Source organism: Lissotriton helveticus, chromosome 4_1, assembly GCF_964261635.1.
Source record: "Lissotriton helveticus chromosome 4_1, aLisHel1.1, whole genome shotgun sequence".
Taxonomy (NCBI): Eukaryota; Metazoa; Chordata; class Amphibia; order Caudata; family Salamandridae; genus Lissotriton; species Lissotriton helveticus.
This window is the reverse complement of record NC_136063.1, coordinates 763,106,012-763,132,201: the sequence shown is the minus strand read 5'-3', so window position 1 is coordinate 763,132,201 and position 26,190 is coordinate 763,106,012. Positions and strand designations below refer to the sequence as shown.

The 26,190-nt window shown below is 60.4% G+C and overlaps 2 protein-coding genes across 8 annotated transcripts in view; one reads left to right on the top strand and one right to left on the bottom strand.

The window, feature by feature from the left end:
• CDSN (corneodesmosin) overlaps positions 1 to 19,879 on the bottom strand; it is a 33,158-nt gene extending 13,279 nt beyond the window's left edge. The window contains exons 1-7 of the mRNA XM_078685313.1: positions 19,828 to 19,879; positions 15,518 to 15,591; positions 12,221 to 12,268; positions 10,586 to 10,648; positions 8,244 to 8,300; positions 2,622 to 2,702; positions 1,680 to 1,739 (exon numbers count right to left, since the gene is read on the bottom strand). Of these exons, the coding sequence (XP_078541439.1) occupies positions 1,680 to 1,739; positions 2,622 to 2,702; positions 8,244 to 8,300; positions 10,586 to 10,648; positions 12,221 to 12,268; positions 15,518 to 15,591; positions 19,828 to 19,879 (435 nt within the window). The remainder of the gene's footprint in view (positions 1 to 1,679; positions 1,740 to 2,621; positions 2,703 to 8,243; positions 8,301 to 10,585; positions 10,649 to 12,220; positions 12,269 to 15,517; positions 15,592 to 19,827) is intronic.
• PSMA8 (proteasome 20S subunit alpha 8) overlaps positions 1 to 26,190 on the top strand; it is a 443,554-nt gene that overhangs the window by 232,872 nt on the left and 184,492 nt on the right. The gene's annotated exons all lie outside the window — the stretch shown is intronic.

Here is a 26,190-nt window from a genome sequence, read left to right as displayed (position 1 = left end):
TGGAGAACTCGGAGACGCCACTGACCCTGGAGACCTCGGAGACGCCACTGACCCTGGAGAGCTCTGAGACACCCCTGACCCTGGAGAGCTCTGAGACACCCCTGACCCTGGAGAGTTCGGAGACGACCATGACCCTGGAGCGCTCCGAGATGTCCCTGACCCTGGAGACGCCCCTGACCCTGGAGATGCCCCTGACCTGGAGACACCCCTGACCCTGGAGAGCTCCGAAACACCCCTGAGACACCCCTGACCACCTCTGAGACACCCCTGACCCTGGAGAGCCCGGAGACGCCCCGGACCTCTGAGACACCCCAGACCCTGGAGACCTCTGAGACACCCCAGACCCTGGAGACCTCTGAGACACCCCTGGAGACCTCGGAGACACCCCTGACCCTCGAGACCTCGGAGACACCCCTTGACCCTGGAGAGCTCAGAGACGACCCTGGAGAGTTCGGAGACACTCCTGACCCTGGAGAGCTCGGAGACACCCCTGAAGACCTCTGAGACACCCCTGACCCCGGAGAACTCTGAGACACCCCTGACCCTGGAGAGCTCGGAGACGACCCTGGAGAGCTTGGAGACACTCCTGACCCTGGAGAGCTCGGAGACACCCCTGAAGACCTCTGAGACACCCCTGACCCTGGAGAACTCGGAGACACCCCTGACCCTGGAGAACTCGGAGACACCCCTGACCCTGGAGACCTCGGAGACACCCCTGACCCTGGAGACCTCGGAGACACCCCTGACCCTGGAGAGCTCGGAGACACCCCTGACCCTGGAGAGCTCGGAGACGACCCTGGAGAGCTCGGAGACACTCCTGACCCTGGAGAGCTCGGAGACACCCCTGAAGACCTCTGAGACACCCCTGACCCTGGAGAGGTCGGAGACGACCCTGACCCTGGAGAGCTCGGAGACGACCCTGGAGAGCTCGGAGACACTCCTGACCCTGGAGACCTCTGAGACACCCCTGACCCTGGAGAGCTCGGAGACACCCTGACCCTGTAGAGCGCGGAGACACCCCTGACCCTGGAGCGCTCCGAGATGTCCCTGACCCTGGAGACGCCCCTGACCCTGGAGACACCCCTGACCCTGGAGAGCTCCGAAACACCCCTGAGACACCCCTGACCACCTCTGAGACACCCCTGACCCTGGAGAGCCCGGAGACGCCCTGGACCTCTGAGACACCCCAGACCCTGGAGACCTCTGAGACACCCCAGACCCTGGAGACCTCTGAGACACCCCAGACCCTGGAGACCTCTGAGACACCCCAGACCCTGGAGACCTCTGAGACACCCCAGACCCTGGAGACCTCTGAGACACCCCTGGAGACCTCTGAGACACCCCTGGAGACCTCGGAGACACCCCTGACCCTCGAGACCTCGGAGACACCCCTTGACCCTGGAGAACTCGGAGACACCCCTGACCCTGGAGAGCTCGGTGACACCCCTGACCCTGGAGAGCTCGGAGACACCCCTGACCCTGAAGCGCTCGGAGACGACCCTGGAGAGCTCGGAGACACCCCTGACCCTCGAGACCTCGGAGACACCCCTTGACCCTGGAGAACTCGAAGACACCCCTGACCCTGGAGAGCTCGGAGACGACCCTGGAGAGTTCGGAGACACTCCTGACCCTGGAGAGCTCGGAGACGACCCTGGAGAGCTCGGAGACACTCCTGACCCTGGAGAGCTCGGAGACACCCCTGAAGACCTCTGAGACACCCCTGACCCTGGAGAGCTCGGAGACACCCCTGACCCTGGAGAGCTCGGAGACGACCCTGGAGAGCTCGGAGACACTCCTGACCCTGGAGGGCTCGGAGACACCCCTGAAGACCTCTGAGACACCCCTGACCCTGGAGAGGTCGGAGACGACCCTGACCCTGGAGAGCTCGGAGACGACCCTGGAGAGCTCGGAGACACTCCTGACCCTGGAGACCTCTGAGACACCCCTGACCCTGGAGAGCTCGGAGACACCCTGACCCTGTAGAGCGCGGAGACACCCCTGACCCTGGAGCGCTCCGAGATGTCCCTGACCCTGGAGACGCCCCTGACCCTGGAGACACCCCTGACCCTGGAGAGCTCCGAAACACCCCTGAGACACCCCTGACCCTGGAGAGCTCGGAGACACCCCTGACCCTGGAGAGCTTGGAGACGACCCTGGAGAGCTCGGAGACACTCCTGACCCTGGAGAGCTCGGAGACACCCCTTGACCCTGGAGACCTCGGAGACACTCCTGACCCTGGAGAGCTCGGAGACACTCCTGACCCTGGAGAACTCGGAGACACCCCTGACCCTGGAGAGCCCGGAGACGCCCCGGACCCTGGAGACACCCCTGACCTCGGAGACACCCCTGACCCTGGAGAGCTCGGAGACACCCCTGACCCTGGAGAGCTCGGAGACACTCCTGACCCTGGAGAGCTCGGAGACGACCCTGACCCTGGAGAACTCGGAGACGCCACTGACCCTGGAGACCTCGGAGACACCCCTGACCCTGGAGACCTCTGAGACACCCCTGGAGACCTCTGAGACACCCCTGGAGACCTCGGAGACACCCCTGACCCTCGAGACCTCGGAGACACCCCTTGACCCTGGAGAACTCGGAGACACCCCTGACCCTGGAGAGCTCGGAGACACCCCTGACCCTGGAGAGCTCGGAGACGCCCCATACCCTGTAGAGCTCGGAGACGACCCTGGAGAGCTCGGAGACACCCCTGACCCTGGAGAGCTCGGAGACGACCCTGGAGAGCTCGGAGACACCCCTGACCCTGAAGCGCTCGGAGACGACCCTGGAGAGCTCGGAGACACCCCTTGACCCTGGAGAGCTCGGAGACACCCCTGACCCTGGAGAGCTCGGAGACACCCCTGACCCTGGAGAGCTCGGAGACACCCCTGACCCTGGAGAGCTCGGAGACACCCCTGACCCTGGAGAGCTCGGAGACGACCCTGGAGAGCTCGGAGACGCCCCTGACCCTGAAGCGCTCGGAGACGCCCCTGACCCTGGAGAACTCGGAGACGCCACTGACCCTGGAGACACCCCTGACCTCGGAGACACCCCTGACCCTGGAGACCTCTGAGACACCCCTGGAGACCTCGGAGACACCCCTGACCCTCGAGACCTCGGAGACACCCCTTGACCCTGGAGAACTCGGAGACACCCCTGACCCTGGAGAGTTCGGAGACGACCCTGGAGAGCTCGGAGACACTCTTGACCCTGGAGAGCTCGGAGACACCCCTAAAGACCTCTGAGACACCCCTGACCCTGGAGAACTCGGAGACACCCCTGACCCTGGAGACCTCGGAGACACCCCTGACCCTGGAGACCTCGGAGACACCCCTGACCCTGGAGAGCTCGGAGACGACCCTGGAGAGCTCGGAGACACTCCTGACCCTGGAGAGCTCGGAGAAACCCCTGAAGACCTCTGAGACACCCCTGACCCTGGAGAGCTCGGAGACGCCCCTGACCCTGGAGAGGTCGGAGACACTCCTGACCCTGGAGAGCTCGGAGACACTCCTGACCCTGGAGAACTCGGAGACACCCCTGACCCTGGAGACCTCTGAGACACCCCTGACCCTGGAGACCTCTGAGACACCCCTGACCCTGGAGTGCTCGGAGACACTCCTGACCCTGGAGAGCTCGGAGACACTCCTGACCCTGGAGAACTCGGAGACGCCCCGGACCCTGGAGACATCCCTGACCCTGGAGACCTCTGAGACACCCCTGACCCTGGAGACCTCTGAGACACCCCTGGAGACCTCTGAGACACCCCTGGAGACCTCGGAGACACCCCTGACCCTCGAGACCTCGGAGACACCCCTTGACCCTGGAGAACTCGGAGACACCCCTGAACCTGGAGAACTCGGAGACACCCCTGAACCTGGAGAGCTCAGAAACACCCCTGACCCTGGAGACCTCGGAGACACCCCTGACCCTGGAGAGCTCGGAGACGACCCTGGAGAGTTCGGAGACACTCCTGACCCTGGAGACCTCTGAGACACCCCTGACCCTGGAGACCTCGGAGACACCCCTGACCCTGGAGACCTCGGAGACGACCCTGGAGAGCTCTGAGACACTCCTGACCCTGGAGAACTCGGAGACACCCCTGGAGAGCTCGGAGACGACCCTGGAGAGCTCGGAGACACCCCTGACCCTGGAGAGCTCGGAGACACCCCTGGCCCTGGAGAGCTCGGAGACGACCCTGGAAAGCTCGGAGACACTCCTGACCCTGGAGAGCTCGGAGACGACCCTGGAGAGCTCTGAGACACTCCTGACCCTGGAGAACTCGGAGACACCCCTGACCCTGGAGACCTCGGAGACACCCCTGGAGAGCTCGGAGACGACCCTGGAGAGCTCGGAGACACCCCTGACCCTGGAGAGCTCGGAGACACCCCTGACCCTGGAGAGCTCGGAGACACCCCTGACCCTGGAGAGCTCTGAGACACCCCTGACCCTGGAGAGCTCTGAGACGCCCCTGATCCTGGAGAGCTCGGAGACACCCCTGACCCTGGAGAGCTCGGAGACGACCCTGGAGAGCTCGGAGACACCCCTGACCCTGGAGAGCTCTGAGACGCCCCTGATCCTGGAGAGCTCGGAGACACCCCTGACCCTGGGGAGCTCGGAGACACCCCTGACCCTGGGGAGCTCGGAGACACCCCTGACCCTGGAGAGCTCGGAGACACCCCTGACCCTGGGGAGCTCGGAGACACCCCTGACCCTGGAGAGCTCGGAGACACCCCTGACCCTGGAGAGCTCGGAGACACCCCTGACCCTGGAGAGCTCGGAGACACCCCTGACCCTGGAGAGCTCGGAGACACCCCTGACCCTGGAGAGCTCGGAGACACCCCTGACCCTGGAGAGCTCGGAAACACCCCAGACCCTGGAGAGCTCTGAGACGCCCCTGACCCTGGAGACACCCCTGACCTCGGAGACACCCCAGACCCTGGAGACCTCTGAGACACCCCAGACCCTGGAGACCTCTGAGACACCCCAGACCCTGGAGACCTCTGAGACACCCCAGACCCTGGAGACCTCTGAGACACCCCAGACCCTGGAGACCTCTGAGACACCCCAGACCCTGGAGACCTCGGAGACACCCCTGACCCTGGAGAGCTCGGAGACACCCCAGACCCTGGAGAGCTCTGAGACGCCCCTGACCCTGGAGACACCCCTGACCTCGGAGACACCCCAGACCCTGGAGACCTCTGAGACACCCCAGACCCTGGAGACCTCTGAGACACCCCAGACCCTGGAGACCTCTGAGACACCCCAGACCCTGGAGACCTCTGAGAGACCCCAGACCCTGGAGACCTCTGAGACACCCCAGACCCTGGAGACCTCTGAGACACCCCAGACCCTGGAGACCTCTGAGACACCCCTGACCCTGGAGACCTCGGAGACACCCCATACCCTGTAGAGCTCGGAGACAGCCCTGACCCTGGAGAGGTCGGTGACGCCTTTGGAGAGCTCGGAGACGCCCCATACCCTGTAGAGCTCGGAGACGCCCCATACCCTGTAGAGCTCGGAGACGCCCCTGACCCTGTAGAGCTCGGAGACGCCCCATACCCTGTAGAGCTCGGAGACACCCCTGCCCCTGTAGAGCTCGGAGACACCCCTGACCCTGTAGAGTTCGGAGACACCCCTGACCATGTAGAGCTCGGAGACACCCCTGACCATGTAGAGCTCGGAGACACCCCTGACCCTGGAGAGCTCGGAGACACTCCTGACCCTGGAGAGCTCGGAGACGACCCTGACCCTGGAGAACTCGGAGACGCCACTGACCCTGGAGACCTCGGAGACACCCCTGACCCTGGAGAGCTCTGAGACACCCCTGACCCTGGAGAGCTCGGAGACGACCATGACCCTGGAGCGCTCCGAGATGTCCCTGACCCTGGAGACGCCCCTGACCCTGGAGACGCCCCTGACCCTGGAGACACCCCTGACCCTGGAGAGCTCCGAAACACCCCTGAGACACCCCTGACCACCTCTGAGACACCCCTGACCCTGGAGAGCCCGGAGACGCCCCGGACCTCGGAGACACCCCAGACCCTGGAGACCTCTGAGACACCCCAGACCCTGGAGACCTCTGAGACACCCCAGACCCTGGAGACCTCTGAGACACCCCAGACCCTGGAGACCTCTGAGACACCCCAGACCCTGGAGACATCTGAGACACCCCAGACCCTGGAGACCTCTGAGACACCCCTGGAGACCTCTGAGACACCCCTGGAGACCTCGAGACCTCGGAGACACCCCTTGACCCTGGAGAACTCGGAGACACCCCTGACCCTGGAGAGCTCGGAGACACCCCTGACCCTGGAGAGCTCGGAGACACCCCTGACCCTGGAGAGCTCGGAGACACCCCTGACCCTGGAGAGCTCGGAGACGACCCTGAAGCGCTCGGAGACGCCCCTGACCCTGAAGCGCTCGGAGACGCCCCTGACCCTGGAGAACTCGGAGACGCCACTGACCCTGGAGACACCCCTGACCTCGGAGACACCCCTGACCCTGGAGACCTCTGAGACACCCCTGGAGACCTCGGAGACACCCCTGACCCTCGAGACCTCGGAGACACCCCTTGACCCTGGAGAACTCGGAGACACCCCTGACCCTGGAGAGCTCGGAGACGACCCTGGAGAGCTCGGAGACGACCCTGAAGCGCTCGGAGACGCCCCTGACCCTGAAGCGCTCGGAGACGCCCCTGACCCTGGAGAACTCGGAGACGCCACTGACCCTGGAGACACCCCTGACCCTGGAGACCTCTGAGACACCCCTGGAGACCTCGGAGACACCCCTGACCCTCGAGACCTCGGAGACACCCCTGACCCTCGAGACCTCGGAGACACCCCTTGACCCTGGAGAACTCGGAGACACCCCTGACCCTGGAGAGCTCGGAGACGACCCTGGAGAGCTCGGAGACACTCCTGACCCTGGAGAGCTCGGAGACACCCCTAAAGACCTCTGAGACAACCCTGACCCTGGAGAACTCGGAGACACCCCTGACCCTGGAGACCTCGGAGACACCCCTGACCCTGGAGACCTCGGAGACACCCCTGACCCTGGAGACCTCGGAGACACCCCTGACCCTGGAGACCTCGGAGACACCCCTGACCCTGGAGAGCTCGGAGACGACCCTGGAGAGCTCGGAGACACTCCTGACCCTGGAGAGCTCGGAGACACCCCTGACCCTGGAGAGCTCGGAGACACCCCTGACCCTGGAGAGCTCGGAGACACCCCTGACCCTGGAGAGCTCGGAGACACTCCTGACCCTGGAGAGCTCGGAGACACTCATGACCCTGGAGAACTCTGAGACACCCCTGACCCTGGAGAGCTCGGAGACGACCCTGGAGAGCTCGGAGACACCCCTGACCCTGGAGAGCTCGGAGACACTCATGACCCTGGAGAACTCGGAGACACCCCTGACCCTGGAGAGCCCGGAGACGCCCCGGACCTTGGAGACACCCCTGACCTCGGAGACACCCCTGACCCTGGAGAGCTCGGAGACACCCCTGACCCTGGAGACACCCCTGACCCTGGAGACACCCCTGACCTCGGAGACCTCGGAGACACTCCTGACCCTGGAGAGCTCGGAGACACTCCTGACCCCGGAGAGCTCGGAGACGACCCTGACCCTGGAGAACTCGGAGACGCCACTGACCCTGGAGACCTCGGAGACGCCACTGACCCTGGAGAGCTCTGAGACACCCCTGACCCTGGAGAGCTCTGAGACACCCCTGACCCTGGAGAGTTCGGAGACGACCATGACCCTGGAGCGCTCCGAGATGTCCCTGACCCTGGAGACGCCCCTGACCCTGGAGATGCCCCTGACCTGGAGACACCCCTGACCCTGGAGAGCTCCGAAACACCCCTGAGACACCCCTGACCACCTCTGAGACACCCCTGACCCTGGAGAGCCCGGAGACGCCCCGGACCTCTGAGACACCCCAGACCCTGGAGACCTCTGAGACACCCCAGACCCTGGAGACCTCTGAGACACCCCTGGAGACCTCGGAGACACCCCTGACCCTCGAGACCTCGGAGACACCCCTTGACCCTGGAGAGCTCAGAGACGACCCTGGAGAGTTCGGAGACACTCCTGACCCTGGAGAGCTCGGAGACACCCCTGAAGACCTCTGAGACACCCCTGACCCCGGAGAACTCGGAGACACCCCTGACCCTGGAGAGCTCGGAGACGACCCTGGAGAGCTTGGAGACACTCCTGACCCTGGAGAGCTCGGAGACACCCCTGAAGACCTCTGAGACACCCCTGACCCTGGAGAACTCGGAGACACCCCTGACCCTGGAGACCTCGGAGACACCCCTGACCCTGGAGACCTCGGAGACACCCCTGACCCTGGAGAGCTCGGAGACACCCCTGACCCTGGAGAGCTCGGAGACGACCCTGGAGAGCTCGGAGACACTCCTGACCCTGGAGAGCTCGGAGACACCCCTGAAGACCTCTGAGACACCCCTGACCCTGGAGAGGTCGGAGACGACCCTGACCCTGGAGAGCTCGGAGACGACCCTGGAGAGCTCGGAGACACTCCTGACCCTGGAGACCTCTGAGACACCCCTGACCCTGGAGAGCTCGGAGACACCCTGACCCTGTAGAGCGCGGAGACACCCCTGACCCTGGAGCGCTCCGAGATGTCCCTGACCCTGGAGACGCCCCTGACCCTGGAGACACCCCTGACCCTGGAGAGCTCCGAAACACCCCTGAGACACCCCTGACCACCTCTGAGACACCCCTGACCCTGGAGAGCCCGGAGACGCCCTGGACCTCTGAGACACCCCAGACCCTGGAGACCTCTGAGACACCCCAGACCCTGGAGACCTCTGAGACACCCCAGACCCTGGAGACCTCTGAGACACCCCAGACCCTGGAGACCTCTGAGACACCCCTGGAGACCTCTGAGACACCCCTGGAGACCTCGGAGACACCCCTGACCCTCGAGACCTCGGAGACACCCCTTGACCCTGGAGAACTCGGAGACACCCCTGACCCTGGAGAGCTCGGTGACACCCCTGACCCTGGAGAGCTCGGAGACACCCCTGACCCTGGAGAGCTCGGAGACGACCCTGGAGAGCTCGGAGACACCCCTGACCCTGAAGCGCTCGGAGACGACCCTGGAGAGCTCGGAGACACCCCTGACCCTCGAGACCTCGGAGACACCCCTTGACCCTGGAGAACTCGAAGACACCCCTGACCCTGGAGAGCTCGGAGACGACCCTGGAGAGTTCGGAGACACTCCTGACCCTGGAGAGCTCGGAGACGACCCTGGAGAGCTCGGAGACACTCCTGACCCTGGAGAGCTCGGAGACACCCCTGAAGACCTCTGAGACACCCCTGACCCTGGAGAGCTCGGAGACACCCCTGACCCTGGAGAGCTCGGAGACGACCCTGGAGAGCTCGGAGACACTCCTGACCCTGGAGGGCTCGGAGACACCCCTGAAGACCTCTGAGACACCCCTGACCCTGGAGAGGTCGGAGACGACCCTGACCCTGGAGAGCTCGGAGACGACCCTGGAGAGCTCGGAGACACTCCTGACCCTGGAGACCTCTGAGACACCCCTGACCCTGGAGAGCTCGGAGACACCCTGACCCTGTAGAGCGCGGAGACACCCCTGACCCTGGAGCGCTCCGAGATGTCCCTGACCCTGGAGACGCCCCTGACCCTGGAGACACCCCTGACCCTGGAGAGCTCCGAAACACCCCTGAGACACCCCTGACCCTGGAGAGCTCGGAGACACCCCTGACCCTGGAGAGCTTGGAGACGACCCTGGAGAGCTCGGAGACACTCCTGACCCTGGAGAGCTCGGAGACACCCCTTGACCCTGGAGACCTCGGAGACACTCCTGACCCTGGAGAGCTCGGAGACACTCCTGACCCTGGAGAACTCGGAGACACCCCTGACCCTGGAGAGCCCGGAGACGCCCCGGACCCTGGAGACACCCCTGACCTCGGAGACACCCCTGACCCTGGAGAGCTCGGAGACACCCCTGACCCTGGAGAGCTCGGAGACACTCCTGACCCTGGAGAGCTCGGAGACGACCCTGACCCTGGAGAACTCGGAGACGCCACTGACCCTGGAGACCTCGGAGACACCCCTGACCCTGGAGACCTCGGAGACACCCCTGACCCTGGAGAGCTCTGAGACACCCCTGACCCTGGAGAGCTCGGAGACGACTATGACCCTGGAGCGCTCCGAGATGTCCCTGACCCTGGAGACGCCCCTGACCCTGGAGACGCCCCTGACCCTGGAGACACCCCTGACCCTGGAGAGCTCCGAAACACCCCTGAGACACCCCTGACCACCTCTGAGACACCCCTGACCCTGGAGAGCCCGGAGACGCCCCGGACCTCGGAGACACCCCAGACCCTGGAGACCTCTGAGACACCCCAGACCCTGGAGACCTCTGAGACACCCCAGACCCTGGAGACATCTGAGACACCCCAGACCCTGGAGACCTCTGAGACACCCCTGGAGACCTCTGAGACACCCCTGGAGACCTCGGAGACACCCCTGACCCTCGAGACCTCGGAGACACCCCTTGACCCTGGAGAACTCGGAGACACCCCTGACCCTGGAGAGCTCGGAGACACCCCTGACCCTGGAGAGCTCGGAGACGCCCCATACCCTGTAGAGCTCGGAGACGACCCTGGAGAGCTCGGAGACACCCCTGACCCTGGAGAGCTCGGAGACGACCCTGGAGAGCTCGGAGACACCCCTGACCCTGAAGCGCTCGGAGACGACCCTGGAGAGCTCGGAGACACCCCTTGACCCTGGAGAGCTCGGAGACACCCCTGACCCTGGAGAGCTCGGAGACACCCCTGACCCTGGAGAGCTCGGAGACACCCCTGACCCTGGAGAGCTCGGAGACACCCCTGACCCTGGAGAGCTCGGAGACGACCCTGGAGAGCTCGGAGACGCCCCTGACCCTGAAGCGCTCGGAGACGCCCCTGACCCTGGAGAACTCGGAGACGCCACTGACCCTGGAGACACCCCTGACCTCGGAGACACCCCTGACCCTGGAGACCTCTGAGACACCCCTGGAGACCTCGGAGACACCCCTGACCCTCGAGACCTCGGAGACACCCCTTGACCCTGGAGAACTCGGAGACACCCCTGACCCTGGAGAGTTCGGAGACAACCCTGGAGAGCTCGGAGACACTCTTGACCCTGGAGAGCTCGGAGACACCCCTAAAGACCTCTGAGACACCCCTGACCCTGGAGAACTCGGAGACACCCCTGACCCTGGAGACCTCGGAGACACCCCTGACCCTGGAGACCTCGGAGACACCCCTGACCCTGGAGAGCTCGGAGACGACCCTGGAGAGCTCGGAGACACTCCTGACCCTGGAGAGCTCGGAGAAACCCCTGAAGACCTCTGAGACACCCCTGACCCTGGAGAGCTCGGAGACGCCCCTGACCCTGGAGAGGTCGGAGACACTCCTGACCCTGGAGAGGTCGGAGACACTCCTGACCCTGGAGAACTCGGAGACACCCCTGACCCTGGAGACCTCTGAGACACCCCTGACCCTGGAGTGCTCGGAGACACTCCTGACCCTGGAGAGCTCGGAGACACTCCTGACCCTGGAGAACTCGGAGACGCCCCGGACCCTGGAGACATCCCTGACCCTGGAGACCTCTGAGACACCCCTGACCCTGGAGACCTCTGAGACACCCCTGGAGACCTCTGAGACACCCCTGGAGACCTCGGAGACACCCCTGACCCTCGAGACCTCGGAGACACCCCTTGACCCTGGAGAACTCGGAGACACCCCTGAACCTGGAGAACTCGGAGACACCCCTGAACCTGGAGAGCTCAGAAACACCCCTGACCCTGGAGACCTCGGAGACACCCCTGACCCTGGAGAGCTCGGAGACGACCCTGGAGAGTTCGGAGACACTCCTGACCCTGGAGACCTCTGAGACACCCCTGACCCTGGAGACCTCGGAGACACCCCTGACCCTGGAGACCTCGGAGACGACCCTGGAGAGCTCTGAGACACTCCTGACCCTGGAGAACTCGGAGACACCCCTGACCCTGGAGACCTCGGAGACACCCCTGGAGAGCTCGGAGACGACCCTGGAGAGCTCGGAGACACCCCTGACCCTGGAGAGCTCGGAGACACCCCTGGCCCTGGAGAGCTCGGAGACGACCCTGGAAAGCTCGGAGACACTCCTGACCCTGGAGAGCTCGGAGACGACCCTGGAGAGCTCTGAGACACTCCTGACCCTGGAGAACTCGGAGACACCCCTGACCCTGGAGACCTCGGAGACACCCCTGGAGAGCTCGGAGACGACCCTGGAGAGCTCGGAGACACCCCTGACCCTGGAGAGCTCGGAGACACCCCTGACCCTGGAGAGCTCGGAGACACCCCTGACCCTGGAGAGCTCGGAGACACCCCTGACCCTGGAGAGCTCTGAGACGCCCCTGATCCTGGAGAGCTCGGAGACACCCCTGACCCTGGAGAGCTCGGAGACGACCCTGGAGAGCTCGGAGACACCCCTGACCCTGGAGAGCTCTGAGACGCCCCTGATCCTGGAGAGCTCGGAGACACCCCTGACCCTGGGGAGCTCGGAGACACCCCTGACCCTGGGGAGCTCGGAGACACCCCTGACCCTGGAGAGCTCGGAGACACCCCTGACCCTGGGGAGCTCGGAGACACCCCTGACCCTGGAGAGCTCGGAGACACCCCTGACCCTGGAGAGCTCGGAGACACCCCTGACCCTGGAGAGCTCGGAGACACCCCTGACCCTGGAGAGCTCGGAGACACCCCTGACCCTGGAGAGCTCGGAAACACCCCAGACCCTGGAGAGCTCTGAGACGCCCCTGACCCTGGAGACACCCCTGACCTCGGAGACACCCCAGACCCTGGAGACCTCTGAGACACCCCAGACCCTGGAGACCTCTGAGACACCCCAGACCCTGGAGACCTCTGAGACACCCCAGACCCTGGAGACCTCTGAGACACCCCAGACCCTGGAGACCTCTCAGACACCCCTGACCCTGGAGAGCTCGGAGACACCCCTGACCCTGGAGAGCTCGGAGACACCCCAGACCCTGGAGAGCTCTGAGACGCCCCTGACCCTGGAGACACCCCTGACCTCGGAGACACCCCAGACCCTGGAGACCTCTGAGACACCCCAGACCCTGGAGACCTCTGAGACACCCCAGACCCTGGAGACCTCTGAGAGACCCCAGACCCTGGAGACCTCTGAGACACCCCAGACCCTGGAGACCTCTGAGACACCCCAGACCCTGGAGACCTCTGAGACACCCCTGACCCTGGAGACCTCGGAGACACCCCTGACCCTGTAGAGCTCGGAGACAGCCCTGACCCTGGAGAGGTCGGTGACGCCCTTGGAGAGCTCGGAGACGCCCCATACCCTGTAGAGCTCGGAGACGCCCCATACCCTGTAGAGCTCGGAGACGCCCCTGACCCTGTAGAGCTCGGAGACGCCCCATACCCTGTAGAGCTCGGAGACACCCCTGCCCCTGTAGAGCTCGGAGACACCCCTGACCCTGGAGAGCTCGGAGACACTCCTGACCCTGGAGAGCTCGGAGACGACCCTGACCCTGGAGAACTCGGAGACGCCACTGACCCTGGAGACCTCGGAGACACCCCTGACCCTGGAGAGCTCTGAGACACCCCTGACCCTGGAGAGCTCGGAGACGACCATGACCCTGGAGCGCTCCGAGATGTCCCTGACCCTGGAGACGCCCCTGACCCTGGAGACGCCCCTGACCCTGGAGACACCCCTGACCCTGGAGAGCTCCGAAACACCCCTGAGACACCCCTGACCACCTCTGAGACACCCCTGACCCTGGAGAGCCCGGAGACGCCCCGGACCTCGGAGACACCCCAGACCCTGGAGACCTCTGAGACACCCCAGACCCTGGAGACCTCTGAGACACCCCAGACCCTGGAGACATCTGAGACACCCCAGACCCTGGAGACCTCTGAGACACCCCTGGAGACCTCTGAGACACCCCTGGAGACCTCGGAGACACCCCTGACCCTCGAGACCTCGGAGACACCCCTTGACCCTGGAGAACTCGGAGACACCCCTGACCCTGGAGAGCTCGGAGACACCCCTGACCCTGGAGAGCTCGGAGACACCCCTGACCCTGGAGAGCTCGGAGACACCCCTGACCCTGGAGAGCTCGGAGACGACCCTGAAGCGCTCGGAGACGCCCCTGACCCTGAAGCGCTCGGAGACGCCCCTGACCCTGGAGAACTCGGAGACGCCACTGACCCTGGAGACACCCCTGACCTCGGAGACACCCCTGACCCTGGAGACCTCTGAGACACCCCTGGAGACCTCGGAGACACCCCTGACCCTCGAGACCTCGGAGACACCCCTTGACCCTGGAGAACTCGGAGACACCCCTGACCCTGGAGAGCTCGGAGACGACCCTGGAGAGCTCGGAGACACTCCTGACCCTGGAGAGCTCGGAGACACCCCTAAAGACCTCTGAGACACCCCTGACCCTGGAGAACTCGGAGACACCCCTGACCCTGGAGACCTCGGAGACACCCCTGACCCTGGAGACCTCGGAGACACCCCTGACCCTGGAGACCTCGGAGACACCCCTGACCCTGGAGAGCTCGGAGACGACCCTGGAGAGCTCGGAGACACTCCTGACCCTGGAGAGCTCGGAGACACCCCTGACCCTGGAGAGCTCGGAGACACCCCTGACCCTGGAGAGCTCGGAGACACTCCTGACCCTGGAGAGCTCGGAGACACTCATGACCCTGGAGAACTCGGAGACACCCCTGACCCTGGAGAGCTCGGAGACGACCCTGGAGAGCTCGGAGACACCCCTGACCTCGGAGACACCCCTGACCCTGGAGAGCTCGGAGACACCCCTGACCCTGGAGACACCCCTGACCCTGGAGACACCCCTGACCTCGGAGACCTCGGAGACACTCCTGACCCTGGAGAGCTCGGAGACACTCCTGACCCCGGAGAGCTCGGAGACGACCCTGACCCTGGAGAACTCGGAGACGCCACTGACCCTGGAGACCTCGGAGACGCCACTGACCCTGGAGAGCTCTGAGACACCCCTGACCCTGGAGAGCTCTGAGACACCCCTGACCCTGGAGAGCTCGGAGACGACCATGACCCTGGAGCGCTCCGAGATGTCCCTGACCCTGGAGACGCCCCTGACCCTGGAGACGCCCCTGACCTGGAGACACCCCTGACCCTGGAGAGCTCCGAAACACCCCTGAGACACCCCTGACCACCTCTGAGACACCCCTGACCCTGGAGAGCCCGGAGACGCCCCGGACCTCTGAGACACCCCAGACCCTGGAGACCTCTGAGACACCCCAGACCCTGGAGACCTCTGAGACACCCCAGACCCTGGAGACCTCTGAGACACCCCTGGAGACCTCGGAGACACCCCTGACCCTCGAGACCTCGGAGACACCCCTTGACCCTGGAGAGCTCAGAGACGACCCTGGAGAGCTCGGAGACACTCCTGACCCTGGAGAGCTCGGAGACACCCCTGAAGACCTCTGAGACACCCCTGACCCTGGAGAACTCGGAGACACCCCTGACCCTGGAGACCTCGGAGACACCCCTGACCCTGGAGACCTCGGAGACACCCCTGACCCTGGAGAGCTCGGAGACACCCCTGACCCTGGAGAGCTCGGAGACACCCCTGACCCTGGAGAGCTCGGAGACGACCCTGGAGAGCTCGGAGACACTCCTGACCCTGGAGAGCTCGGAGACACCCCTGAAGACCTCTGAGACACCCCTGACCCTGGAGAGGTCGGAGACGACCCTGACCCTGGAGAGCTCGGAGACGACCCTGGAGAGCTCGGAGACACTCCTGACCCTGGAGACCTCTGAGACACCCCTGACCCTGGAGAGCTCGGAGACACCCTGACCCTGTAGAGCGCGGAGACACCCCTGACCCTGGAGCGCTCCGAGATGTCCCTGACCCTGGAGACGCCCCTGACCCTGGAGACACCCCTGACCCTGGAGAGCTCCGAAACACCCCTGAGACACCCCTGACCACCTCTGAGACACCCCTGACCCTGGAGAGCCCGGAGACGCCCCGGACCTCTGAGACACCCCAGACCCTGGAGACCTCTGAGACACCCCAGACCCTGGAGACCTCTGAGACACCCCAGACCCTGGAGACCTCTGAGACACCCCAGACCCTGGAGACCTCTGAGACACCCCTGGAGACCTCTGAGACACCCCTGGAGACCTCGGAGACACCCCTGACCCTCGAGACCTCGGAGACACCCCTTGACCCTGGAGAACTCGGAGACACCCCTGACCCTGGAGAGCTCGGTGACACCCCTGACCCTGGAGAGCTCGGAGACACCCCTGACCCTGGAGAGCTCGGAGACGACCCTGGAGAGCTCGGAGACACCCCTGACCCTGAAGCGCTCGGAGACGACCCTGGAGACCTCGGAGACACCCCTGACCCTCGAGACCTCGGAGACACCCCTTGACCCTGGAGAACTCGGAGACACCCCTGACCCTGGAGAGCTCGGAGACGACCCTGGAGAGTTCGGAGACACTCCTGACCCTGGAGAGCTCGGAGACGACCCTGGAGAGCTCGGAGACACTCCTGACCCTGGAGAGCTCGGAGACACCCCAGAAGACCTCTGAGACACCCCTGACCCTGGAGAGCTCGGAGACACCCCTGACCCTGGAGAGCTCGGAGACGACCCTGGAGAGCTCGGAGACACTCCTGACCCTGGAGGGCTCGGAGACACCCCTGAAGACCTCTGAGACACCCCTGACCCTGGAGAGGTCGGAGACGACCCTGACCCTGGAGAGCTCGGAGACGACCCTGGAGAGCTCGGAGACACTCCTGACCCTGGAGACCTCTGAGACACCCCTGACCCTGGAGAGCTCGGAGACACCCTGACCCTGTAGAGCGCGGAGACACCCCTGACCCTGGAGCGCTCCGCGATGTCCCTGACCCTGGAGACGCCCCTGACCCTGGAGACACCCCTGACCCTGGAGACACCCCTGACCCTGGAGAGCTCCGAAACACCCCTGAGACACCCCTGACCCTGGAGAGCTCGGAGACACCCCTGACCCTGGAGAGCTTGGAGACGACCCTGGAGAGCTCGGAGACACTCCTGACCCTGGAGAGCTCGGAGACACCCCTTGACCCTGGAGACCTCGGAGACACTCCTGACCCTGGAGAGCTCGGAGACACTCCTGACCCTGGAGACCTCGGAGACACCCCTGACCCTGGAGAGCCCGGAGACGCCCCGGACCCTGGAGACACCCCTGACCTCGGAGACACCCCTGACCCTGGAGAGCTCGGAGACACCCCTGACCCTGGAGAGCTCGGAGACACTCCTGACCCTGGAGAGCTCGGAGACGACCCTGACCCTGGAGAACTCGGAGACGCCACTGACCCTGGAGACCTCGGAGACACCCCTGACCCTGGAGAACTCGGAGACACCCCTGACCCTGGAGAGCTCTGAGACACCCCTGACCCTGGAGAGCTCGGAGACGACTATGACCCTGGAGCGCTCCGAGATGTCCCTGACCCTGGAGACGCCCCTGACCCTGGAGACGCCCCTGACCCTGGAGACACCCCTGACCCTGGAGAGCTCCGAAACACCCCTGAGACACCCCTGACCACCTCTGAGACACCCCTGACCCTGGAGAGCCCGGAGACGCCCCGGACCTCGGAGACACCCCAGACCCTGGAGACCTCTGAGACACCCCAGACCCTGGAGACCTCTGAGACACCCCAGACCCTGGAGACATCTGAGACACCCCAGACCCTGGAGACCTCTGAGACACCCCTGGAGACCTCTGAGACACCCCTGGAGACCTCTGAGACACCCCTGGAGACCTCGGAGACACCCCTTGACCCTGGAGAACTCGGAGACACCCCTGACCCTGGAGAGCTCGGAGACACCCCTGACCCTGGAGAGCTCGGAGACGCCCCATACCCTGTAGAGCTCGGAGACGACCCTGGAGAGCTCGGAGACACCCCTGACCCTGGAGAGCTCGGAGACGACCCTGGAGAGCTCGGAGACACCCCTTGACCCTGGAGAGCTCGGAGACACCCCTGACCCTGGAGAGCTCGGAGACACCCCTGACCCTGGAGAGCTCGGAGACACCCCTGACCCTGGAGAGCTCGGAGACACCCCTGACCCTGGAGAGCTCGGAGACGACCCTGGAGAGCTCGGAGACACCCCTGACCCTGAAGCGCTCGGAGACGCCCCTGACCCTGGAGAACTCGGAGACGCCACTGACCCTGGAGACACCCCTGACCTCGGAGACACCCCTGACCCTGGAGACCTCTGAGACACCCCTGGAGACCTCGGAGACACCCCTGACCCTCGAGACCTCGGAGACACCCCTTGACCCTGGAGAACTCGGAGACACCCCTGACCCTGGAGAGTTCGGAGACGACCCTGGAGAGCTCGGAGACACTCCTGACCCTGGAGAGCTCGGAGACACCCCTAAAGACCTCTGAGACACCCCTGACCCTGGAGAACTCGGAGACACCCCTGACCCTGGAGACCTCGGAGACACCCCTGACCCTGGAGACCTCGGAGACACCCCTGACCCTGGAGACCTCGGAGACACCCCTGACCCTGGAGAGCTCGGAGACGACCCTGGAGAGCTCGGAGACACTCCTGACCCTGGAGAGCTCGGAGAAACCCCTGAAGACCTCTGAGACACCCCTGACCCTGGAGAGCTCGGAGACGCCCCTGACCCTGGAGAGCTCGGAGACACTCCTGACCCTGGAGAGCTCGGAGACACTCCTGACCCTGGAGAACTCGGAGACACCCCTGACCCTGGAGACCTCTGAGACACCCCTGACCCTGGAGAGCTCGGAGACACCCCTGACCCTGGGGAGCTCGGAGACACCCCTGACCCTGGAGAGCTCGGAGAAACCCCTGAAGACCTCTGAGACACCCCTGACCCTGGAGAGCTCGGAGACGCCCCTGACCCTGGAGAGCTCGGAGACACTCCTGACCCTGGAGAGCTCGGAGACACTCCTGACCCTGGAGAACTCGGAGACACCCCTGACCCTGGAGACCTCTGAGACACCCCTGACCCTGGAGAGCTCGGAGACACCCCTGACCCTGGGGAGCTCGGAGACACCCCTGACCCTGGAGAGCTCGGAGACACCCCTGACCCTGGAGAGCTCGGAGACACCCCTGACCCTGGAGAGCTCGGAGACACCCCTGACCCTGGAGAGCTCGGAGACACCCCTGACCCTGGAGAGCTCGGAGACACCCCTGACCCTGGAGAGCTCGGAGACACCCCTGACCCTGGAGAGCTCGGAGACACCCCAGACCCTGGAGAGCTCTGAGACGCCCCTGACCCTGGAGACACCCCTGACCTCGGAGACACCCCAGACCCTGGAGACCTCTGAGACACCCCAGACCCTGGAGACCTCTGAGACACCCCAGACCCTGGAGACCTCTCAGACACCCCAGACCCTGGAGAGCTCGGAGACACCCCTGACCCTGGAGAGCTCGGAGACACCCCTGACCCTGGAGAGCTCGGAGACACCCCAGACCCTGGAGAGCTCTGAGACGCCCCTGACCCTGGAGACACCCCTGACCTCTGAGACACCCCAGACCCTGGAGACCTCTGAGACACCCCAGACCCTGGAGACCTCTGAGAGACCCCAGACCCTGGAGACCTCTGAGACACCCCAGACCCTGGAGACCTCTGAGACACCCCTGACCCTGGAGACCTCGGAGACACCCCTGACCCTGTAGAGCTCGGAGACACCCCTGACCCTGTAGAGCTCGGAGACAGCCCTGACCCTGGAGAGGTCGGTGACGCCCTTGGAGAGCTCGGAGACGCCCCATACCCTGTAGAGCTCGGAGACGCCCCTGACCCTGTAGAGCTCGGAGACGCCCCATACCCTGTAGAGCTCGGAGACGCCCCTGACCCTGTAGAGCTCGGAGACACCCCTGCCCCTGTAGAGCTCGGAGACACCCCTGACCCTGTAGAGTTCGGAGACACCCCTGACCATGTAGAGCTCGGAGACACCCCTGACCATGTAGAGCTCGGAGAGACCCCTGACCATGGAGACGTTGGAGAAACCCCTGGCCATGGAGGAGACGGAGAAACCCCTGGCCATGGAGGAGACGGAGAAACCCCTGGCCATGGAGGAGACGGAGAAATCCCTGGCCATGGAGGAGACGGAGAAACCCCTGGCCATGGAGGAGACGGAGAAACCCCTGGCCATGGAGACTTGAGAGACTCCCCAGACTATGGAGATGTGGATCGGTTTCGACGAAGCTTGCAGATGCTGCTCAAACGTTTTAGTCTCCAATGCCACTTAAACGAGACATCGGCTTAACTCTGAAATACCTCAAAAGGCATGGTTTGGGAGCACAAATGTCATTAAAACAGCAGACATCAACTAGTAGATGGTCCAACAAGCAAACACCAATGAACACACTAGCCAGCACTAGAGTTGTGTACATGAACTGCTAGGGAGATGCACTAACAAGTATATGTGTGATGTGCCAGAGTCGTTCAACAAGCAGACCTCTATTCCATTAATTGATGAGTGGCACAGTGAATCATCAACATGCAAATGTCCCTCACTCAATCTGCAGAGAACGCATGGTCCTGACATGTAGGTGCCTCAACACACAAAGCCCTGGAGTGGCTAATGATACTGCGACCTGGAAGTGTCCGGTGTGGCAATGTCACTCAACTAGCAGACCACGTGTGAGAACCCTGACCATGAAAATGTCTCAACTCGCGGGCATTGCTCACGCCGCTTGACGTTGAGAGGTCTCAAAAGGCAGACATTAAAGATACAACACATCTTCTCCCCTTTACAAAGTGGCTTGATTTTTCTCCAGAAATGAAACCAAGAAAAATAATACATTTATACTACATTACATAATCGTATAAGTACCCACGTGGTCTACGGAATCTCTGTGTCCCTAGTGATCTCCTCCCTTCCAACATTTGTCCACCATCTCCAATAGTGTTGCTGGAGACAGCAGCTTCTCCCCTTTGATTGGGCTCTTGATACCTAACATTTCTACTGACGGTACTCCTGGCATCGATATGAACATCACTTCCTATATTTCTGCCCTACACTTCACCATAATTCATCAGCATGAAATTGCTACAACTCTCCACACCTTCTGCACTGGTACCATCTCCTTTCACATATAATGCCACCCTTATCAAATTCTACTGATCATTATTTTCCAAAATCACAAACAGATCATGCTCTTCTTTCACCTGAAATGGGCCACAAAATTACATAAGCTCTTCCTCAATTTGCCCAGACTTCAATTTGACCAGGCTGCCCACCCTACTTTTCCGACCCCTTCCACCCTTAGATTCTCCTCCACCTTTGAGAACTTCCTGACCACCAAACAATTTCATCCATGCGTTTGACATTTTGGTATTGGCTTTCCGCCCTCATCATATAAAAAGGAACTTTCTTAGTCACACCACTTTCAGTGGCTCTCTACGCCCAAACCAGATCACTCAACATACCTTAACGTCCCCTTTCTTTTCCACCGTCAAAACTCCCTTTACCATGCCTTTTACCCTATCAGCAATACCATTTGCCTGAGGATTGCACAATGCCGTACATGAGTGCATTATGCCACACAAGTTCAAAAATCGCTTCATTTTTTCTGATGTCATTTGAGTCCCATTAACAGTGCTCAGTTTCATGGAATATCCTTCCTCTTCAAAAATGTCATTCAATACCTTGATAGTGTTCCTTGCAGTGATCTCTAGCATAAATTTCACCATCAGCCATTTGGAATGTTTATCCACCAAGACTAGTGCAAATCTTACTTCAACAGCAACGCTTCCCATGGGCCCAATGAAGTCTGCACAGACTGTATGACACAGTATATCTGGATCAATAATCATCCCCATAACTGACTTCTCCCCTAGCTAAAGTCTTTTCTCACCTCCTTACACTACTTATCTAAACACAAGAAAAAATACATTGGTCACATTAACCGGGAGTACGGGCCACCGACGGTTTCAGGGGATGATAACTAGGCCTGCGCAAAGCACTACGCTACGCGTGCGTAGTTTGCACTACTTCGCGAACTGCACGTAGCACAGTGCAAACACGCGTAGCGCAGCGGCCATTTTTTGCTTGCTCGCGGTCCTCAATCAGACCCCCCAGGATTTTGCGGCATAGATTTGCAAATTTAGCGGCACAAAAAAGGAAATTTAGCGGCACAAAAATGGAAATTTAGCGGCATTATTGCGGCACTTTATTTTACTCATAATCATTCCTTTTCAGCGTTAAATCAATTTAAACTGATTTACCTGAGTACTCCACTGTGAAATAGGCATATTTAAAGTTTCCTATCTGTGTCTCGTGAGAGGGGCCCTATTTCTCCCTTGGGTGTTCTAGCACCCATGTATGCACACCTGCCGGGGCACCTTTACCTCCTGTGCCCCAAAAAAATGTGCTACACCTGTGAGCCAAGAGGAGTGTTCGCCTCAGAGCCAGAGTGAGTGATAGCCACAACTCAGGTGAGCTCAGTCTCCTCTTCACAGGGCTGAGATCGGTGCTACGAGCAACTCTTGAAAATGTTTAGGTACCAGGCCCCACAGCACAGGTGAGTGCCACTAAACAGCTCAACCTCATTCTGGGATGCAGTAGAGGAATGGGTGTCCTTAACCATTGTTAAATGTAGCAAGACAATTCGTTTTACAGCACAATTTTCCAAACATTGTTGTTAAAGGCCATAGTTTTACAAGTATGTATCTATATTAAAAGCGTCCGCTACTCCAGGTCGGTTTTCAAGGCTGGGTTTCTCAGTCTACCATGCCCGGAGTCAACCAGCTGCATACTAGGGTTTTTCTGGCGTCTTATATTTGTGATGGGGGGCACTGAAGTGTGTGGGTTCCTACAGTACTCTTCATGGATGGGATCTATTTATTGCTTAGTCATGGGGGGGGGGGTTCACCCCGATTCCACACTACGGTATAAGGGATGCAGTCTCCACTGCATGTTCTATTATATCCAAACGGTGCCTGGATAAGCTTGGGAACATGGCAGCCGAAATGTTTTTCTTTTTCAAATCGATCTATTTTTGTCTGTATGTGTGTGCATATTTAAAAGTTACTGTATGTTTGTTGGCTTGCATGAAATTTCAAGGGCATTTTTTGTGAATTTATCTGTATGTGCATACATTCCTGTGTCTATTCAATATATTTGCAGGATACAAATGACAGCATTTATAAGCACACAATTAGTGAACTGCAGAAGTTTAAGATTTTCATGTAGTGCACTCGCTTACAAAACTAATAAATGAAATCCGATTTTAATGGAAACCATTAGCATATTCCCAGATTCGCCCCTATTCATCATCGGATCTTTAGTAAGATTAATTCGAATTTAATAGACAGCATTGAAGCTTTCAAAATAAAATACCTCTCTTAACACAACAGTTGCGCAGCAGCTCATGCCTCGAAATATCTTTGTGGAAGATAAGTTGGCAAAACAGCACGTGCCGTTACAACAAGGCAGGTAAAACAACCAAATGATTCAAAACCCTGTGTAGGCAGATGGTTTTGTAGGGCAGCTTAGAATTCAAACTGCTGTAACTTCCAAAACATCACAAGAGGCTGTGGACGCCTGAAGAAAATATCCGGGAACCTAACGGGTGGTTCTTTTTTTGTTGCTCAATTGCTGCTGATCAAGGCTCCGATTTTCAACAGGCTCTTTCTGAGAAAAAAAAAGAGACTGTGAGAGCTGTACACGCATTGTTCTGCTTGATCGCCTTTCACAGCTTGGCCAGGAGGAAGCAGATATTGCACGGCAGCACGGAATGACGTGAGTGCGCGCACAGCCAATAAATGAAGATTTATGTGTTTTGCTGTCTCCCGGTAGAAACTTTTACAATATCGCGGCCACAAATGTAAATATCGCGGCCATCGCGCTAGTCCCGCAATTTCGCGATTTTTTCGTGAATCGCGAAATCGCGATAAGCTGGAGGGTCTGCTCAATGACAAGTTGGCGACTGCAAGCAAGCAAAATGACATCCCGGCGAGACTTTTTCCTCATTTGCGATCAGCAACATCAAGTTGCTGATCGCGAGCGTGGAAAATAAACCTCCTGGCGAGATTTTCAACGCGGGGAGGTCAGGTTTCTCATTGCGAGTGGTCGCGTATGCTCGCGACCACTCGCGATGAGAAACTACCACTCTGCGTTGAGAAAACTGCCGCTCGAGTAAAACTCTGCTCGAGCGGCAGAAAACTACAGCTCGTACTGTGCAAGATGCCGTTTTCAATGATTGCACAGTGCCGGATGCTTGTCCGCAATCATTGAAAACGGCATCTTGCACAGTGCGAACATGTTACTACGCAGTTTGCGTAGTGCTACGCGTAGTGAGAAGTGCACTTTGCATAGCTTCGCGAAGCGCTACTTCGCAAACTACGCCCAGCCCTATAACGCAAGGGCTTTCTGACAGTCTTAGAAACATCTCTACTCTGCAGATCCGGAGACGAATTGAGCGTGACTGGATTACCTGGCCGGAGTGGAGCTTCCCCAGTTGACCGCTGAGCACAGCGAGGTGCTTGGGGGCCCTATATGAGATGACCGGGTCCAGACTGCCATCAGTGCCCTGAAGCTTCACAAATCACCAGTTCCTGATGGGTTCGCTGCCCAATTTTATAAAACCTTTTTCTCCAATCTAGTGCCCCTTCTAACAGCCCTGTTAAACTCCATGGCTGAGGCACACATAGTCGCCCACTCAATGAGTGAAGCATTGATCTCTGTTGTCCTGTAACCCGTCAAAGACTCCCACTCTTGTAGCTCTTATAGGCCTATAGCACTGCTAAATCTAAATACCAAAGTGTACTCTAAGATCCTTGTCACCACACTAATTTCCATTATGTTTGATCTGATCCACCCAGATCAGCCCGGCTTTAGCAAAGATAGACAAACCCATTATAACTTACGGAGGGTGGTCCACCTGGTTGAAAAAGCTACCCAAAAACATATTCCAGCTTGTTAACACTAGATGCTGAGAAAGCTTTCAACCGGGTAGACTGGTCCTTTCTTTTTCACACTCTTTGGCGGTTTGGCTTTTGTAAACAATTTATTTGCTATGGTGTAGGCCAGTTACACCACTCCACGGGTTCTGGTCTGTGGGATGGGATCTGATCTCTTTAGCTTGGAGACAGGGATGCTCCCTTTCTCCACTCCTGTTTGCCCTCCGTATCTAGCCTTTAGCTGCCAAGGTGGGTGCGACTCAATCCATCCAGGGCCTCCCGTTAGAATCAATAGAACAGAAAATGTTTCTATTTGTAGATGATGTGTTGCTGTCTCTTACCTCCTCCCCCAGATGTCTTTGGCAGCTCTACAAACAGAATTAGCAATCTGTGGGAATGTAGCAGGATTCAGCATGAACCTACACAAATCCTTCCTGCAAAATGTGATTTGGGCAAATAACCCCCCGCTTTTACAACAACTAAAGGCAGACTTCAAGAGATGGGCACCCATGTACTTCTCGTCACTTGGCCGCATTTGTGTGATCAAAATGACTGTCTTACCTAAGCTACTATACCTCTTTCAATGACTTCCCATCCAATTAGATCATGACTTTTTACCTGTGGTTCACTCCCTGGTACCCTGATTTATCTGGCAAGACTGCAGGGCTTGACTGCCGTACAAGGTGTTGGGGCTGCTGAAGAATGCTGCGGGGTTGGCCCTTTCTGACTTTCATCTCTACTACAAAGCAGCACAGTTAAGGATAATTTTTGAATGGTCCTTTGGACAATCTGACAAACACGGTCTCCACATGGATGGGATGGTGGTGGGCAGGTATATCTGGGATGTAGTGTGGAAACCAAGGGTGGATCGACCCCATAACACTTATCTTAGTACTCTAACTAAAAAACCAGTCTTAACAACATCAGTGCTGCAGCAATTCCCCCTCTGTGCTGACTTTCATTCACTCCATTGTTCATGACGAGCTGAGCTCGTCATGAGCACACGAGCAGTGTACTGCATGACGAGCTGAGCTCGTCATGAGCATCAAAGGGGTTAAACCGTGGGATGAGGTGAACTGGGCCTCTGAGTGGACTAGGTTTCACTCCCAGTTTGTCCCTATTCACTATAATCCAGTGTTTGCACCTGCCCTTGCACCAGGCCCATTTTACCTCTGGAGAAGGGGGGGCGTCTCACTATGTCTGATTTGTTTCATGGTTTGTAAATACT